This window comes from Sorex fumeus, unplaced genomic scaffold (assembly GCF_029834395.1).
Source record: "Sorex fumeus unplaced genomic scaffold, SorFum_2.1 ptg000246l, whole genome shotgun sequence".
In the NCBI taxonomy this organism is placed as follows: domain Eukaryota; kingdom Metazoa; phylum Chordata; class Mammalia; order Eulipotyphla; family Soricidae; genus Sorex; species Sorex fumeus.
This window is the reverse complement of record NW_026606303.1, coordinates 148,781-167,588: the sequence shown is the minus strand read 5'-3', so window position 1 is coordinate 167,588 and position 18,808 is coordinate 148,781. Positions and strand designations below refer to the sequence as shown.

Sequence of the window (18,808 nt, the reverse complement as noted above, 5' to 3'; positions counted from 1 at the left end):
AGTCCCAGGGGAGTGACATCTTCTCCTCTGTTTCTCATCAGCCCCCCATGAGGGCCCACTGACTTCAGAGTCATTCCATATTTAATAGAAAATTCCGCAGTGGACAGAAAGGCAGGACAGTGGGGAGGGCACTTGCCTTCTATCCAGTTAGTTGTCCTGGGCTCGATCTCCGTCAGCACAGGGACGTTAGCCGGCCAGGGTGACCCCTGGGCACAGCCAGGTATGGCCACCCCACCCCACCCCACCCCCACCCCACCCAAAAAATATATATATAACTACTAAAAAAACTTAAACGAACTACAGATTAAAAACTATCATACACTAAAGAACTGTTAGAGAGAAAAGCCGCCCACACGCGGGCAAAAAGCCCAGAGACTCAGATTCACCTGTGTCACACTGCACTCGCAGCTTACAGAACTGAGCTCTGCCAAACAGGCTCGTGCCAGTCTCCTACAGAGACTGAAAATGGCACTTGGAGTCTAGAATGTTCCAAGGTAGAATGAGAATTCCGCAAGGAGGAGGGCATCATGGGCCCTTCTTAAAGGGGCAGGCGCCACCCTTCGTGACGCCAGGGTCCGACTGAGGCTCCGGAGGGCTGCCCTGCAGACGCCAGCACTAGCTGGCCAATGTGCCTCTGGTCCCTGCGGGGCCCAGTTCTGGACCCCTGGGCCCTGAGAAAGTGGTTTCAGAAAACGTTTGACAAATGTTTGGCAGTTACAGATCTCCAGCTGAGGTCATTCGGCATCCCCCGAGTGGGACCTGGACCCAGTGACCGTGCCCAGGGCCCTCCTCAGGAGCCGGGCCACAAAGTCTGTGGGCGGGGGGGGGGGGGTGCGAGGGGCAGAGCGACAGGGCAGAGGCCCTGAGCCCGACCCTGACAGCCCTGCTCTCTGTGACCCCAGTGCTGTGAGCAACACCTGCCGCACCGTGGCCAGGGAGTGGCCCAGCCCACTAAGGCCTGAGAGCTGTGCAGAGGAGTATGGCCTGGCCTGCTCGGATGGGAGCACAAGCTGAATGAGTGCGGGTCCCCTCGAGGATGAGTGAGCAGGAACGGGGGAGTGGTGGGGCGGTGGGGAGGGCGGAGTGACCTAACCTGGGGGCTCAGGACAGGACCCCTGGACGGGACACCTGGCGGTGCTCAGGGCCGACTCTGATCCAGTCATCGGGGCTCATGCTGGCAGGACCTGGGTGGGGGAGGGGGGGTTACGTACAGCGTGGGGTGGGGTCAGCCGCAGGCAAGGCAGGCTCCTTGGCCCTGGGCTACCCTTCCTGTCAAGGATACCTATTTTCTTTCTTTCCTTTTGTTTTCTGGGACACCCGGCAGTGCTCAGGGTTACTCCTGGGTCTGCACTCGGGAGTCACTCCTGGCGGTGCTCAGGGGACCTATGGGGTGAGCCATGCACCAGGCAAGCGCCAAGTCTTGATGCCAACGTGCCCACGAAACACAGTGTGCAACAAGGGACTCTACAGAGAACGTCAGGGCCAGCAAACGCTACGAGGAAGTCAATCAATTCTGAAAAGACACAAAAAGATGCGAAAGGAGGGGCTGAAGTGAGAGCACAGTGGGGAGGGGTTTGCCTTGCTCTCGGCTGACCAAGATTCGATCACCAGTCCTGAGCACTGCCAGGAGTAATTCCTGAGCATCACTGAGTGCGACCCAAAAAGCCAAAAAAAAGAAAAAAACAGCGCGAAAGAAAATGTGTTTGAGCCTCACTGTCTCCCTGAGACTTGAGCACTCGGTGCCGTGTGTGAGCCCAGTAGAGTCTCCGGCCTGAACAAGCCCCGACCCCCTCACCCCCATGCTCCTGTGTTTGGACCGTGACCCTAAATCCTGTGATGGGACCACGTGTGTCCATGACAAAGACGCTAGCAGGCTCACGCCCTAGAACGTCCCTGCTTCACACAGGCATGGCACACGGGTCCTGGCCTGCTCCTGGCCGGCAGTGATTCGGCAGGAAGCAGAGGTGTGAGCCTGAACGTGGGTCAAGTCCGTTCCTTCAGCTTGGAGGGGAGGAATGTCCGAGAGGGGGTTTTGAGCACTGCCTCACAAGCATGAGGTCCTGAGTCCAAGTCCCCGGGGTCACACGTGCACCTGGCACAAAGTCGGCACAAACCAGGCAGCTCTGCTGTCCCAGCACCACGCAGGAAGGGGGGTGACCCCAGGGGGAGGGCCACCGAGAGAGGAGGGGGACACCACAGAAAGGAGGAGTGAACACAGGGCAGGAGTTGAGGGCTGCAGGCCCGGGAGCACTGGGCAGAGAGCAGCCCTGGGGAGCAGGAGGCCAGGAGGGCGCCCCTTGTCACTGGCCACTCGAGGCAGTCGCACAAGCCGTGTGCAGACCAACGAGGGTGACAGGGCGCCAGCGACGGGGCAACCCCAGCAAGGATTTTTCTTTAAGCTTTGGGCCATGGGGCCAGAACTCTAGTACAGTGGGGAGGGCGTTTGCCTTGCACACAACTGACCCGGGTTCAATCCCGGCATCCCATAGGGACCCCAGAGCACCTCCAGGAGTAAGTCCTGAGTGCAGAGCCAGGAGTGACCCCGGAACATGTCCAGGTGTGACCCAAAAACAAAACAACAGCAGAGCAAGCGGAAGGGCCCGGAAGCTCCGAGCCACGGAAACGCCGAGGTTGGTGCCCACTCGCCCCCACCCCCTGCCAGGCCAGGCCGGCCTGGGATCAAGGTGCCCGAGCGTCCCCAGACAGGATCTGTCTCAGTGGCTCGGTGCGTTATCTCAGCCTATCACCCAACTCGACTGGGACTGACTCTGGTTATCTCCTTGACTGGTTACCTTGGGCATCTCCGGGGCCAGCTGCCAATCTCCGTCCTCCCACCTGGCCAGGGCGGGATCAGGTGTCAGCAGCTGGGCCCTGAACACCCCACCTGTCCGTCCAAATGCAACACAAGCACAAAGGCCAGGCTCGCCCCCAACTCGTAGGACACGACCAAGCCAGGGGCCCCGGAGAGCACTGGGCCCGAGGACGGGTCCCAGAGATCCCCAAATTTCCCTTGCTCGACGGCCCGGCCCAGCAATCTGCATCAACCACTGGGCCCGAGCTCTCTGCTTTCCTTCTGCTTGCTCAGCGAAACGCAGCACCTCACACCTGTGTTTGGAGGGGAGGAACACCAAACTTTTTTTTTTTGGCTTTTTGGGTCACACCTGGCGATGCAAAAGGGTTACTCCTGGCTCTGCACTCAGGAGTTACTCCTGGCTCTGCACTCAGGAGTTACTCCTGGCAGTGCTCAGGGGACCATATGGATGCTGGGACTCGAACCCGGGTTGGCCACGTGAAAGGCACACGCCCTACCCGCTGTGCTATGTCTCCAGCCCCGGAACTCCAAACTTTATATAGAAAACAATGTATTTCACAATGCCTTTTCAGCCATTCTGATTGTTGGGGGGTAAATTCTAAACAATCATGGTGCATCTTTTGTCGAAATAATGAATGCAATCAATGTAGAGGAGAGTTAAGTAGAACTCATCTGCCTCACAGGCATTGGGTGGGTGGGAGCTGGGGTATATTGGGATTCTTGGTGGTGAAAAATGAGCACTGGTGAAGGGTGAAGGGAAAGGAGTTTGATCATTGCATGACCGAGACTTAAATCTGAAAGCTTTGTAATTTTTTCCCACGGTGATTCAATAAATAAACATAAGAAGAAAAAATAAATAAATAAATAAAATTATGAAAAACCAAAAAAAGTAAGGTGGAGTTCAAACCCAATTCAATCAGCTAATCGGTGGCTGAATAAAGAGCAGTACTCCTACATTAAAAACAAACAAACAAACAAACAAACAAACGAAAAACACTACTTGTGAGGCGAGTGCATCAGCAGCCTGATGGCACCTTCAGACTCCAGATACCCCAAAATTGCTGCTGTGCCTTTGGCCAGACCCCAAAAACTTGGGGCAACGTTTACCAAGAAAGTAAAAGGCCAAAAGTTAGGTATGTGGGAAACACACCCACAAGCCGCCTCCGGCTCAGCTGTATCATTGGAGGCCTCTCTGGTTCCTGCTTGAACTGCTTGATGGCCATGATCCCAGAGACTCAGAAACAAATCTCGAAACCCAGTGGCTTTTGGCAGAAAGGCGTCTGGTCCCTGCAGTGCTGGGCCCATGGTTTCATGCCTTGGCCTGTTCCCCCTGGCGGCCAGGTGGCCGCCATCCTCCAGAGGTCACTGGACAGTTAGGCTTGGGCCCTCAGTGACAAAACTTGTTGGGCCACACAGGATGGGGGTGGAGCCAGTCCTGTCCTCCCCGTCCCAATGAGACCCCAAGTCATTGTCCATGAACGGCCTCTCTGACTCCTGATCAAGCTGCTTAATGACCAGGATGCCAGAGACTCAGGAGCAAATCTCGGAACCCAGCAGGTTTGGGCACAAATCCCTCCAGATTGAAGTGTTCAAATTTGGAATTTCAAAATCGTGCGGCCACTACTGCAGCCACACAACATCATAGGTTATTCATAACCAGCAATAGAAAACAAACTGTCTACTGTTGCCTTTTCAGCAGATCGGAGTGTTGGGGTAAAATCTCAAACAATAATGGTGGGTCTGGTGTCAAAATATTGAATGTGATCAAAGTCGAGAGAGAATAATTTGGAAATCATCTGCCCCACACGTAGGGGGAGGGTGTGGGATGGGGGTATATTGGGGTTGTTGTTGGTGGAGAATGGGCACTGGTGAAGGTATGTGTGTTTCATTGTATGACCAAGACTTAGACCTGAAAGCTTTGCAACTGCTCTCACGGTGACTCAGTAAATAAAATCATAAAAAATGAAAAAAAAGTAAGGTGGAGTTCATGCACAATTCAATCAGCTAATCAGTGGCTGGATAAATAGCAGTACTCCTAAATAAAAAAAAAAAGAGAGAGAAGGAGAAATCCAGAAAAACGCGGCAAATCTGTACCCCAAGCACACTCCTCCCCAAACGATCCATTTTCCCCCACCCGAGATAAAGCCGACATGCTATGGGTCACATCCTCCTGCCACTGACCCCCAAAACCCGACGCTCCCTCCTCCCACCCCGGGGACTGATGGCACAAACTCCATCTTTGTGTCATGCTGTACATGAGACATTTGTCACTAGAACCTGATGACTCACTTCAGAACCTCAACAGAAGCCACAAAGATGGGGAGCACTGCTCAGGGAGCAACATGCAGGGGCTGCTCAGACCCTCTCTGCCTCTGTCCCCCGCCTGCTCTGGGGACGATGCATAGACAAGTGGCCAGGGGTTGAGAACAGAGGAACCAAGCCTGGAGGAAGCGGGTGCTTGTGTTTTGTTTTCTCTGGAGGCCTGTAAGTACGGCTCCTCTTAACAGACAAAGAAGGCCACAAATAAGCAACCACTCTGAACTCGGTTCGCACCCAACTCTGATCTACCGCCAAGATCTGCTCTAAATGAACCTTGAAAGGGTAAGCTAAATATCTCTCAGGAAAGCAAATAACCTTAGGGGATTATCTGCTCTGGTACTAAAAATGGGGGAAAAAAAGTCTGTTTTGTATTTCTTGAAAATGTCAGCTTGACTCAAAGCTGGGGTTTCCGAAGGCAGTTCTGTTTCATCCCGCAGCACAAATGCTTCCTCCCTGCTAGAGCTTTGGCTCACGTCTGTCGAGCGTCTTCTGGACAGGGAAACACCAGTCCTGGGAGGTGTGGCGTGATGGGACACTGGCACACAGGAAGCACCTCAATTTGGGTCATTTTCCCCTCTCAGGACTCCGAGGACCCCTTACCCCTTGGGCAGCGCCGCACGACATTCTATCAGGAAGTTACATAAAAATCAGTCTTCCGTTCTAAACAAAATTTCAGGAGCTGCAGACACAGTTCAAGACTATATACAACCTGAAGGCACAGGACATATGCAAACGGCATCTATTCACTGTCATCAGCGAGCCCTGTCACCCGTCTCATGCTGGCATTCAACTTCAAAATATCCAGATAGAGGAAATTTTTATGTGTCTGGGGGGAAAATCAGAGTTAGCAAGAGCTCGAAGAGAAGAGCAAGCCGGCAAACAGGACTGAGAGAAGGTGACAGGAGGTGAGGCCGGTCTCTGGCCTAACCCGGGTCCCTGCCCCAGCTACCCTGCAGAACCCGCCAGGGGACACCCCACATGCCTCGGAAAACTCACGGACACCCCACATGACATGGAATCCCCCCAACGCTCACAGCCGCTCAGTACTGACTCACACCCGCCCTTCCATGCAAAAGACCTGAAGGAACAAGGATCCCCAGGTCGAAGCTTCTAGTGTCGGGGCTGGAACGATAGTACAGCGGGGAGGGCATTTGCCTTGCATGCAGCCAACCTGGGTTCAAATCCTGGCATCCCATATGGTCCCCTGAGCACCGCCAGGAGTAAATCCTGACTGCACAGCCAGGAGTAACCCCCGTGCCTCTCCGGGTGCAAAAATTAACAATAAAAAGATAACACCGTGGAGGTGTGCAGACTGGGGGCGGGGTGCAGAGGGAGACCTCCCAGAGAGCCTGGCCCGGAGTGAGCATAACATCCCCAAAGACCCCGTAGGATGGCTCCGCCAGGTCTGGGGTGCAGCCTCACACTTGAGTCTAAGCCACCCTGGTCAGGATGTCCAAAGAGTCCTCAGAAAAGAACCGGAAACTCTGCATTGGAGCGGACCACAGAGGATGATGCAGGGGAAGGAAAGCATTAGGGGGCCTCTTTCGAACTGCTCAGGGGCCCAGGTGACGGTTCAGAGCGGGAACTGTGTCTGCCTGGGACAGCTAAGCCGGCTCCTGCCCGGCCCTGCCCAGCCCCGAGCACCCAAACAAAACATTCATGCTTAAAAACGGCGTATTACTACAGAGACACCTCTAACAACTCCCACCCGGCGAGGCTCCAGGGATAGGCTCTGCACTCAGGAATTATTCTGGTGGTGCTTTGGGAGCCCCCCAGCGCCTTGAGCCCAATCTAACTGCTCACATGGCACACGCCAGGGTGCCCAAGTTCTGGGGTCCCTCGAGCAGAATACCCGGAGTGAGGGCCACTGCGAGCAGCTCAGGTGAGCAGAGCCGTGGCTACCCCTGCCGGGATGCTGACTTGGGGGCCATCGTGGCTCAGGGCGGGGAGAAGACGTGAATGCAGCATCCACGGGGGGATGTGGGGCCCTTGGTTCCGACCTGTGTTGGGTCTGCCTGTTGGGATGGCCCCACCCCGCCCGCACAGGGCCAGGAACGACCCTGGGTGTGACCGAGACAGCCCCTACCCTCAGCTGGGGTGACCAAGCCGCTTCCTCAAAGCTTCCGCACTGCTGACTGGGAACAGAAGGAGCAGAGAGGCCTCTCCCAGACATGCAATGACTCGCGTGGAAGGTGAACCCCAAGTCCTGTCACCACACAGGGTCGGGCAGGCCCTTGTCCTGTCACCACACAATGGCATGCAAGCCCTTCCCTGCTCCAAGACTGGGGTGGGGAGAGACCATCGGGGGAGCCCAGGAAAGTTCTGGATTCCACAGGCCGAAGCCCAGAGACGTGAGCAAACCCACGGGGAGCTGGGTGACAGCAGCCCAGAAACCAAGCGAGCCCCAGGTTCTTTCTCTTAAGGTGCTGCTGAGACCAACATGCTGAGGGAATGGGGGCCTGGAAATCTGGTGATGCACCTGCGTTCTCGAAAGGTCAAGTCTTGAGACCAGCAGTACCAGTACCACAAATCAACTCACACGCCCAAGAACGCAGGGAAATGCGATCGCGTCTCAAACACACCTGCACAAGCTTCCAATGGCAGAGGGCGCAGAGGGCGCAGACAGGCACCAGGAACACTGGGGCCATGCACGGGTTCAAGCTGACTCCCTGGCTTGGCACTGGGGGTCACACCAGGCGGGGCTTGGAGGACCATATGGGGTGCCAGGGAACGAACCCGGGTCTGCCAGGGGCAAGGCAAGTGCCCTACCCACCTTACTATCTCTCTGGCCCTGGTACGCCGTTTTTAGAGGACATTATCAAGCTGATGTGTTTCCCACTTGCATCTTCCCCTTCATTCCGGTACTTATTTTCCCTTTCCCTCCCTTTCTCGCTGAGGCTGAGGGTCGCACAGTCTAGGTGGTGGTTACCCACTTTGGGGGGGGAGGTTTCCACTCGGCCTGCCAGAGCTCCAGCCATGCCCACTTTTCCCTATTTCCAGTGAAAAGTACGTCATAGGAAAAGCATCTGGTTGAAAACTCACATAAATCAATGCTTTTGGGTCCAGAGATTGTCTTAAGGGACTAAGCATGGAGAAACCTCACCGCACAGAAGAAAGAGCCAGAGTTCTGGCCCGGGCGCCCCTAAGAGCCAAGCTGACACTTTGAAAGAGAAATATTTCAGAAGTGCTCCCTGACATAAAGATAGTAAAGAAAACATATAAAATCATATTTGCAAACAAAAAACCACCTTTCAGAAAAAGACAACATTTAAAAAAGAAAAACTCCGGGGCGCCAGATAGACAGTTCAGTGCAAAGGTGCTTCCCTGGCATCAAAGAGTCAAATATGGACCCCTGAGGACCCCCAAGAGTAATCCCTGAGCATCACCAGGTGAGGCCCCAAGCAAAAACCAAAGCAAAGCAAACCAATAAATATGTGCTGAAAATAACCAGTAGGAAACAGGCTGGGACGGGCGTGTGGGAGAAACAGAATTTCCCACACCCTGCACTCAGCCCTGAGATCACACAGCAGAACCTCAAGAGTTTGAATGAAAAATGTAGGCAATTGTATTTCTAGAAAATGAGAATGTAAGATTAGAGGCTTCAGGTCTTGCCAAGACTCAATCAAGGGGAAAGGCGGGTCACGAAAACAAAATCCCTCACAAACCTGTTTCTTCTGCAGGCCCGTGGGCAGCGGCTGCGCTCCTCGAAGTGGAGGCCCGGGAGAATGCGCAGAACTTCCTCGATTCTGCGCCAACCAGGCCGGGAGAGCAGCTGGGCCAGCCGCATGCTGAGGGGGGCATAGCCGAGATGTCCGTGGGGTTCTGCGGAGGATTCGAGAGGGACACCTGGAGTCAAGCAACTCCTCTCTGCCTAATGGGCCATGGGATCTTTTTTTTTTTTTTTGGTGGAGGCCATACCCTGCGGTGCTCAGGGCTCCCTCCTGGTGCTGCACTCAGGGATCACAACCTGGGTTGGCCGCATTAAAGGCAAATGTCCTCCACGCTGCCATCCTGGATTTGACTTTGGGGAGGAACACAGTGTGCTCCAGCCTACCCCGCTGAGCCCTGCCATCTCCACCCTCTACCCAATTCCCAATCTCTCTCTTCTCTCCTTCTCTCTCTCCCCCCCCCCCCCACCCCTACAGCTTTATGCATCAGACCTGGTGGTGCAGAGCTGACGCATGGCTCTGCCCTCACCTCTCCTGGCCCTGAGTCCTTCTGTCGCAAACCAATCTCAGAAAGCTGCTTGGTGCCCCTGTGTGCTGGAAGGTAACAGTGCCCGGCAGCCCATGCAGAGGGCAGGGGCGTGGCCAAACCCCAGCACCGCTGGGTCTGAACATTCAACGGTCTGCCCGGGAAAGATTCCATCCGACCCCCACAGAAGAAAAATTGTTCATCGATTTGGTGAGAAACTTCTCCTATGGAAACTTGGCCCACTGGGGGGAGGGAATGTGGAGAGCTCTAAGCCCAGCCAAGCTACTCTCAGGCATTCTTCCAGGGGCCGAGGCCCCAGGGCACAGCCATGCCCAAATCTCCCAAGGGTGAGAGTGACAGACCCTAGCATCACAGTTACCCCCAGTCTGAAACCCCCCTCTCTCACAGTGACTCTGAGTGCAGCAGCCCCAACTGCCCACGGTGAGTCAGTTGTGTTGGTCCCCAATCCTCTTACTTGAGGCTGGCCTTTTCGCTGACCAGAGGCTTCCTTGAGCCCAGACCAGCCTCCCCCGCCCTGAGGCCTAAGTGGACAAGGGCCCCCGCTTCCCACCCCCAGCCCCCATCTTCAAAAAGTGTCCCCCAACAAGCCCCACTCAGTCCTGGCTTCTGCAAGGGCAGCGCCTTCCCACCAGCAAGATGCCACACCACTGGGGAAATGTGTGTGTGTGTCTATGTACGTGTCTGTGTGTGTGTTGGCGCGCATGCATGTGCGTGAAGGCTCGGCTCGCCTATTAGATGGCGTGCATGTGACTGCGTGTGCACGAAGACTCGGCTCACCTGCTCATTCACATCGTCCATCCAGAGGCGCAGGGTCTTCCAGATGGTGGGGTAGCTGTTCCTGCCCCCCTGCTGGGGCCGCAGCAGCCCGGCCTTCTCCAGGTTCTGTAACGTCAGGATGTGCTCGTAGCCGTATGTCTGCAAGAGAAGTTGGGGAGCCTGCTAGATCTCCCACTTCCGAAGAGGGAGCGAACATTTTCACTCTCATTTTGATACTACTGTTTTGAGTCATACCTGGCAGCATGCAAGATGAGTGCCTTACCCCTTTCTAGCTCTTGGTTTGTTTTTGTTTTTTTTTCTTTTCGGGTCATACCCGGCGATGCTCAGGGGTTACTCCTGGCTTTGCACTCAGGAATCACTCCTGGAGGTGCTCGGGAAACCATATGGGATGCTGGGAATCGAACCAGGGTCGGCTGCGTGCAAGGCAAACGCCCTACCCGCTGTGCTATTGCTGCAGCCCCTTTCGAGCTCTTTGGACCCCACATTTTCACTTTAAATCAGAATGCATGGGCCCAACGTAAGGAAGATAGATGACAGTGTACTCAAATGACTGAGTAGGAAAAGGAGGCCAACCACACCTCCTGCCGTGCTATTTTCCAGATGTCTCCTTTGTTTTGTTTGCTTTTGCCCCCCCACTTCCTGTGCTCAGGGTCAGTGCTGGTGGGGCCCAGGGGACCCATATGGGTGCTGGGGATCGAGCCTAGGTGGGCCACGTGCAAGGCCAACTGCCTTTTTAAAAAGTTTCTCCCTTGGCAAATGAGTCACTTAGAAACACTGACCTGGAGAATTTCTCTTTTGTAATAATCCAGAACCTTCTGCTTGACCCCACTGTTGCACACCGACTGCAGGCAAATGAGCCTGAGCACCTTGATGAACGGATGCTTCTGGGCGATGCAGTCCTCCATGTAACTGTTGACCTAGAGTCGTGGCAGATTCATGCGTGAGAGCTGGGTCTGGGCCTGCAGGCCTGGGAGTTCCTGGGCCCCTCAGAGGCCCGATCAAGGAGAGGCTGGAGACTGGCTCACGCTCCTGCCCACACTCCCTGGACAACCTAAGCTCCAGGGGCTGCGGGCGGGTGCAACTGTCCCACTTGTCAGCGACACCTCAGCAGCATCAGTAAAGTAGCAGGGACTGTGGGGAATTTGGGTGCTTGCTTGCTGCAAGTGAGAATGCGGGATTTATTGACGGGCAGACAGGAAAAGGGATCATATAACCCACGCTCTTATATTATCCGTGATGGGCTTCAATAGTCTTGGGCTTCAGGGCTGGGTCTTGTTTCTCTGAGGACAGCGAACAGCAATGGAACACATGCACACACACACGCAATGGAACACACACACACACACACATGCACGAACACACACACACCACCCCCGGTCAACAGAAACCTATCCCTTGGCAGACTCTCTTTCCGCACATTTTGCACTGCCCTGGCAGGTATTTAGGCCAGACACGGGAATCAAAGCGATTCCTTTCCTACCTCGAGTTCTGTTTGCCAATCTGGTTAACTATCGGCTAAAACGGTTTTAGTGTTCACGTACCTTATCGGTGTCTATTCTGGACATAAACTCCTGCTCCACGGTTAACTTATCAAAGAAGTCTTCAGACGCTGAAACATAATTCACACACGAGCATCTCAGAAGTGGGAGAAATGCTCATTTCTCCCGGAGGCATGCAAAGTAGCAAGCAAGCACCAAGTTTAAGTCATCACCGGGAAGGCACCTTCCAGAACAGTGAGGCTGACGGCCTGTGCCCCGAGGTGCGCCTAGACACAGAGCCCCGGGGCCTGGGCCCTAGCAGCTCCCCCTTCACATAATTAAAGCAATTTCCCAAGGGCATTTTACTTTGGTTCGTTTGGGGGCCACCCCCGGTGGTGCTCAGGGATCACTCCTGGCAGGCTTCAGAGACCATATGGGACTCCGGGATCCAACCCGGGCCGGCTGTGTGCCAGGCACTGCAGTACCGCTGCAACTCCAGCTCCTTGCAACATCTGACTGAAACCAACCTCAGCAATCAGTGCCAGGTCTGGCGAAGCAGTGCTGGCGCCACCCGGAGCCTGGGAGAGCCCTGCTGCACCACCTGACCCCGCAGAACCCAACAGTCACACTCGGAACATTTCTGCGAGGACACAGCGGCTAGCACAGGGAACAATGCACAAGTGAAACAGTAGCCGGGGCCCCCAGAAGCAGCAGGGAGCCAGTGACACACCCTGAGCCTGAGCCCGGGACAGGGCACTCACTCGTCACGTCCTGGATGAGCTCGGCGATGGAGGTGTGGTTGGCCAAGGAGCCCCGCGCCGCCTGCATGTGGGGTAGCTGGGAGACGAACTGCTTGATCTCGCCCACCGTCTTGGCGTTGTGCCTTTCCTGAGGGAGGGGAGAAGGTCACGACAGAACTGGGGACAGCACTCAGGGCCACACACACACACACACACACACACACACAGGGCGTGCCCCAGTCACAGCCACAGCAGTGCTGGGAAGGTACCCAAGGCCACACACACACACACACACACACACACACACACACACACTGTGCCTCAGCCCCAGTCCTGGCTGCCAAGAGTGCATTTCTAAGAGTTTAGGTCTTTGGGTTGCCCAGGGCACGTTTGAATCACGTGCAAGGCAGTGCCCCGGGCTTCCTCCTGGCCTGGAACTCAAGGATCACTCCTGGCCTGCACCGGGACCACATGGAATGCTGGGGAGTGAACCCAGGTCAGCTGCATGCAAGGTAAGCGCCTGGCCCGTTGTGCTATCCCTCCGGCTCCCCCAAATTAATTTTTAGTGTGAGAAACGGACACAAAACGAATTAGGCTATAACCAGATCCCACAGCCACAGGAAAATAGAAAAGGCAGGTTGGTGGGTCCAGGGACTCCGACAGCCACTTCCTGCAGCACTGGGAGACCATGTGGACAGGGAGGGAGCCCAGGGCCCACGCAGGCCACACCTGACACTGCATGGTCCCTGCCAGGGATGTGGAGCTCAGCAAACTGCCTTGAAGCCACAAAAGCTAACGCTCGTATAGCCTGAGACCTCAACAACAGCAAATCAAGTGTAAAACGTTTCCTGGGTCCAAGCTATACAGTGGGGGAGGCGCTTGCTCAGTGCCCGGCCTCCCCACAGAACCCCGAGGCCTGCCAGCACTGGCAGCGGGAAAGGAGGGAACTGGACACCACGGCGAGCTCGGAGCTGGCACAGTGAATGCCCGACACTTCTTATCCATAGCTTTATAAGTCACGGTGAGGAGATAGAAAATTGAGGAACAAAACCCAAGTGAGACAAAAGCAGCTTCAGAAATACAACAACCATGGGGTCAGAGTGACAGAACAGTGGCGAGGTGCTCGCCTTGCATGCGGCCAGCCTGGGTTCGATCCCCAGCATCCCATGTGGTTGCCTCAGCCCACCAGAAGTGATCCCTGAGCGCAGAGCCAGGATTTAGCCCTGAGCACCTCTGGGTGTGCCTCCCCTCAAAAACAAAATCCAAAGAAATACAAATACTGATATAGTGGAGATAACTCCTAAAAAAGATGAAATCAGGAAATCCATCTTTCAAGGGAAAAAGTGATTTTTAAAAACTTCCCCAGAGTTAAAAAATTCAGCTTCTATCATTTTACTGATTCAGGTTTCAAAAGTGAGCTGAACCCAGAATAAAGAGCAGCAGGAGGGCGCGAGGTGCTAAGGAAGCTGGGGGCCGGGGACTGTGCTCTCAGTATCACCCGCCGTCCCAGCCTGCTCGGGCTGATCCCGGATTCCCTAGATGCAGGAGCTAGCGGAGATGCCGCTACTGCCAGCGGCTGGGAGGAAGGAGAGAGGGACAGGGAGTGCGGACGGTGACTGGCAAAAGACCTGACACCAGGAGAGGGCCTGGCACCACCTTTCCCCAGGCGCCCGCAGCCCGCCTGCCGCCTGGCCCCAGGCCCCAGTCACCTCAAAGGCGGCCGAGATGACCTTGGCCTTCTTGCTGAGCACGGCGCCCACGGCGTTGAAGTTGCAGTCTCGGATCTCGACGTAGAGCTCCTCAGCTGAGTTCAGCGGCAGCTTCTTGGCCTCTGTGGGCAGGTCCTGCCCGTCACCCTGCCTCTTCGGGGCGAATTTCTCGGGCGGCAACTTTACATGACCTGCACAGGAGGGGACACCCCAAGTGAGACTCCAGAGACTTCCTGTCAGGGGAGAGCACTGGGCTTTGAGTCACTAGCTGTGCACGAGCGGAGGACGCTCACACTTTTCACGCACGGCTTCCCTGGCCTGGCCCGTGGGCCGCCTCCTGCCACTGCCAGCCCAAACCGAACTCAGGATGGGGCCACCCGAGGAAACATGCCCCAGGGCGGCCCACTGTTTGTCCTGCTGGCGTGTGCATGTGCATGCAGTCTACACCGACATCTCAACAAGCCAAGAGGAGCCCAGGATGGGGCTGGAGTGATAGCACAGCAGGGAGGGTGTTTGCCTTGCACCGGGCAGACCCTGGTTCGATTCCCAGCATCCCATATGGCCCCCTGAGCACCGCCAGGAGTAACTCCTGAGAGCAGCGCCAGGAGTAAACCCTGTGCATTGCCGAGTGTGACCCCTGTCACTGTCCTTCCATTGTTCATCGATTTTGCTCAAGCAGGCCCAGTAACGTCTCCATTTTGAGACTTGTTACTGTGTTTGGCATATCGAACACGTCACGGGTAGCTTGCCAGGCTTTGCCGTGCGGGCAAGATACTCTTCGAAAAAGAAAAAGAAAAAGAAAAAGAAGATCCCAGGAATCACCTCAGCATGGAAGTGTGCATGAGGGCGGGAGACAGCTCCGACGGCTTCTTTCCTTTCTTTTTCCTTTCTCTGATTTTTGGGCCACACCTGTCAGTGCTCAAGGCTTATTCCTGGCTCTGTGCTCTGGGCTTATTCTTGGCAGTGACTGGGGGAACCATATGTGGTCCTGGGGACCAAACTCACCCTAACTGCTGCTCTGCCTCTAGCTCCAAATTGGTTCCTTTCAAAAAAACATCTCCGGTTTCAACACAAATCCCGACGTGTCTACACACAATCAGCTCCACTGCTGTGGGTCCAGAGAGACGGGTCATCGGGGGCAGCACACGCTCAAGTCCAGCTGTCTGTTCCTCTGAGCACTGCCCCGTGTGGGCCCTGAGCACTGTGGGGTGGAGCTGAGAATCATAAAGCAACAAGAACTCCTGCATCGGAGAATGTGGGGAGAGAAAGGGACCGACGGAAGGAAAATACTTCTCGGTGCTTTCCAAATCCTAAGCTGCTCCGAACAGCCCGGGCGCCAGTGTCTGGAGACAGCACGCCATGGTGGCCGCGGGACCCGGGGCCTGAGCACATGCTGAGATACACGAGGTCGGCAAGACCTCGCATTCCAGCTCAAAGTAGAGGGGCAGCCGCTGGCCCAGGCAGCCTGCACGCAGCTCCTGCACGGGCCTGCCACGGGCGCAGAGCTGGGGGGTTATGGGGAAGCCCAATTTCCCCTTGTTTTTCAGATTTCTCTTAACGGTTTCTTTTGGGGGGGGTTACACCCAGCGATGCACTGGAATTACTCCTGGCTCTGCACTCAGGAATTACTCCTGGCGGTGCTCAGGGGACCATATGGGATGCTGGGAATCGAACCCGGGCTGAGCCGCGTGCAAGGCAAACGCCCTACCCGCTGTGCTATCACTCCAGCCCTCTCCCTTAATTAAATGTTTGAGCAGCAGGAAGTGTGTGATGTGAAGAGACTGTGAGTTCCCGAAACTCCTTCCTCCCGGAGGCACCCCTCGAGCCCCATCTCTCACACCTCCGCACCCCCAACCCCAGCACCTCTGCCAGATCCCCCGAGACTTGCAGAAGCACCAGGAGATGGGGACCCCTCGCCGGGGTGCTCCCGTGCCAGTGACAGCTCGGAGCAGGAGTCTGGGGAGGGGCTGTGTGTGGGGCATCACCCCCAGCCACTGCCAGGCACAGCCCTGGTGGCTCCAGGGCCACAGACTGGCCCCACAGAGCAGAAAATCACCGAGATCAGCCCCACGGCCCCTTGGGCACTGCTTACGACTGTCCCCACAAAAGGAAACAACTTAAGAGGTTATCCTTCAGAACAACTGGTAAAAAACAAACCGGAAACACCTTCATAATCATTAAAGAGCAGGAAAACGGGTTGTTGTGTGGAAATGCCTCCACATGTGGTCCTGCTCTGCTTCCGTGGCCGCCATCACTGAGCCACACATTCACCACTGCAGAAACACACACACACACACACACACACACACACAAGCCATCGCAATCCACTCTGCAGTAACAAGCTTGGCACACTGGACAGACAGCACTGTCCGGACTCGACCAGTACTCAGCGGCTGCAGAGCTCTGTGTCCCCAGAGAGACCCCATGCAGTTAGCTGCATCCCCGTCCTTCCAGACCGGGGCTCCATCCCCAGGGCTGTTTCCCCAGCCCACAACCAGGGCCACTCCTGAAGGCGCCGGAATTACCCCTCTTGAGGCCTAGGGCTCCCTGTTCTGAAGAAAAGACACAAATCAGACTGTGGGAAACTTCTCAGACTGTATCCCAGCAGGAGCTACTCCCGGCTCAGTGCTCACTGGACGAGGCAGGAGTGTGGATGGAACTGAGCGCTGGCTGTGTGCCTGGCACTAGCCCCGTGAGCTTTCCTGGCCCCCACTCAGATCTGAAGTGCTACAGAATCTAACATCCGGGGCCAAACCCCCCTGACCTTGGACCCAGGCACCCCTCAGAAACACCCTATTCCTCACGCCTTCCTGGGCGGCCCCGAGCAGCGGGGCTGCACACCGCATGGCCCTCTGCACAAGGCCTTCGCCTCGGTTTCCCCGATGGTGTCCTGGCTCGAGCTCGCTTTAACCTTGGGCTGAAAGTCAGTGCCTGACATTTTCAAGTATTCTGACTTACACACAAAGGCCGCACCTTCGAAAACTTTTGAGATTGATTTTACTCAGCTAACCTATTAGTAACTGATGTCACTTCACTTACTGTTCTGGATGCCATAAATTTCATCGATGAGTCCCTCGTATGTCAGCTGAGTCGCAAGGGGCGTTAATAAATCCACATTTCGATCAAGCAACAAGAGGTTATCAAAAACAGGAAATACTGAATTCTGGCTTCCTGTAAACTCTCTCTTCATCCTGATCATCATATTGGCCACTTGCTGGAAACAAAGTACAGAACCAGGCAGAGCCTTTTTAGCAATGGGCAGATTTTTAAATGAAGCTAAAAAGAGCCCGGCAATCCAAAATTTAAAAATAAGACGGAAAAAATCGAACAATAAAATAAAACAAGATAGGCCTGAGACAGTATGGTGGGTAGGATACTTGCCTTGCAGGTGGCTGACCCAGGTTCAATTTCTGGCACAGCATACGATCCCTCAAACCCTGCCAGGAGTGAGCCCCGAGCACTGCTGGGTATGGAGAGGGTGGGAGGAGGGAGAGTGCGAGAGAGGGAGGGAGAGTAGGGATGGAAAAGAAAAGATAAAGAACAGAAAAGAGAAAAGGAAAGAGGGCTGGGAGACAGCAAAGGGACCAGGGGTCACGCCTTGCACGCAGACAGCCTCAGTTTGCTGGCCCTAGCACAGAGCCAAGAGCACTGCGAGGTGGAGCCCCAATCTCCACCCGCAGGAGAGAGGCCCCCCTCCCCGGTCCGGCACACCCTGGCGCACTCGCCCTTCCCGAAGATCTGGGGGATGGTCCCGTACAGGGCCTGCAGCGTCATCAGGTACTTGGCCGCGTGGTACAGGCTCGTCTGGTCGCTGTCCAGGTAGCACTCCTGTGGGAGAGGGCCGGGCGCGTGGGCACAGGCTCTGCGAGTCAGCACCGAGGCCCCAAGACAGCGCCTGTACTGGGGCCGAGCATCGCTGGGCGGGCGAGGAATGGCTGGCCTCTGCATGCCCACGTGACCACACGGCAGAATACTCTGGGCTTGCAGAAGGGCAGGCAGCCTCTCCCACATACAGCAGCGAGTGTCACAGGGGACAGGAGGACACGGTCTCGGAGAAGAGCCACAAGGTCCATTTAACACACAGACAAAAAGAAACATCTTTGGCCCAGAAAGAGGGAAGAGCACGTACGCGCCCCCAGCCGGGCGGTTCAGCAGGGCTGACAGAGCACACACGGTCCCCAGCGGGGCCTCAAGATCACTCCTGCGCCTCAATCCCTTCATCCAGCAAGTGCAGAGAGCAGAGGAGGGAAACCACGCAACGCGCTTCTCCTGCACTCCACCTGATGTGGCGGCACTGCTGGTGCCCATCGCGGGACTCTCTTTATTTTTTTCCTTTTTGGGTCACACCCGGCAATGCACAGGGGTTACTCTTGGCTCATGCACTCAGGGACTACTCCTAGTGGTGCTAGGGGGACCCTATGGGATGCTGGGAATCGAACCCGGGTTGGCCACATGCAAGGCAAACGCCCCACCCGCTGTGCTATTGCTCCAGCCCCTCATCGTGGAATCTTTGACCCTTTCTAAGGAAGCGGCCAACAGGCGTGCACCCCAAAGGCATGAGGACGAGGGGTGCAGACTGGGGGCGGGGTGCAGAGGGAGACCTCCCAGAGAGCCTGGCCCAGAGTGAGCACAGTATCGCCAAAGGTCCCGTAGGATGTCTCTGTCAAGTCTGGGGTTCCAAGTCTGGGACACTTCAGTCCAAAACATCCTGGTCGGGATGTCCAAAGAGTCCTCAGAAAAGGACCAGAAATTCCTCAT

The 18,808-nt window shown here is 55.6% G+C and overlaps 1 protein-coding gene across 1 annotated transcript; it reads right to left on the bottom strand.

Moving 5' to 3' along the window:
* Nucleotides 1-1,503: 1,503 nt before the first annotated feature.
* On the bottom strand, nucleotides 1,504-18,358 carry LOC130018271 (vacuolar protein sorting-associated protein 33A-like). The gene is given in 11 exon segments (XM_056109001.1): nucleotides 1,504-1,513; nucleotides 8,797-8,938; nucleotides 8,941-8,953; nucleotides 10,124-10,261; nucleotides 10,903-11,040; nucleotides 11,665-11,732; nucleotides 12,363-12,489; nucleotides 14,051-14,241; nucleotides 17,090-17,264; nucleotides 17,762-17,878; nucleotides 18,311-18,358. Coding segments are annotated over 11 exon segments (1,167 nt in total).
* Nucleotides 18,359-18,808: the final 450 nt, after the last annotated feature.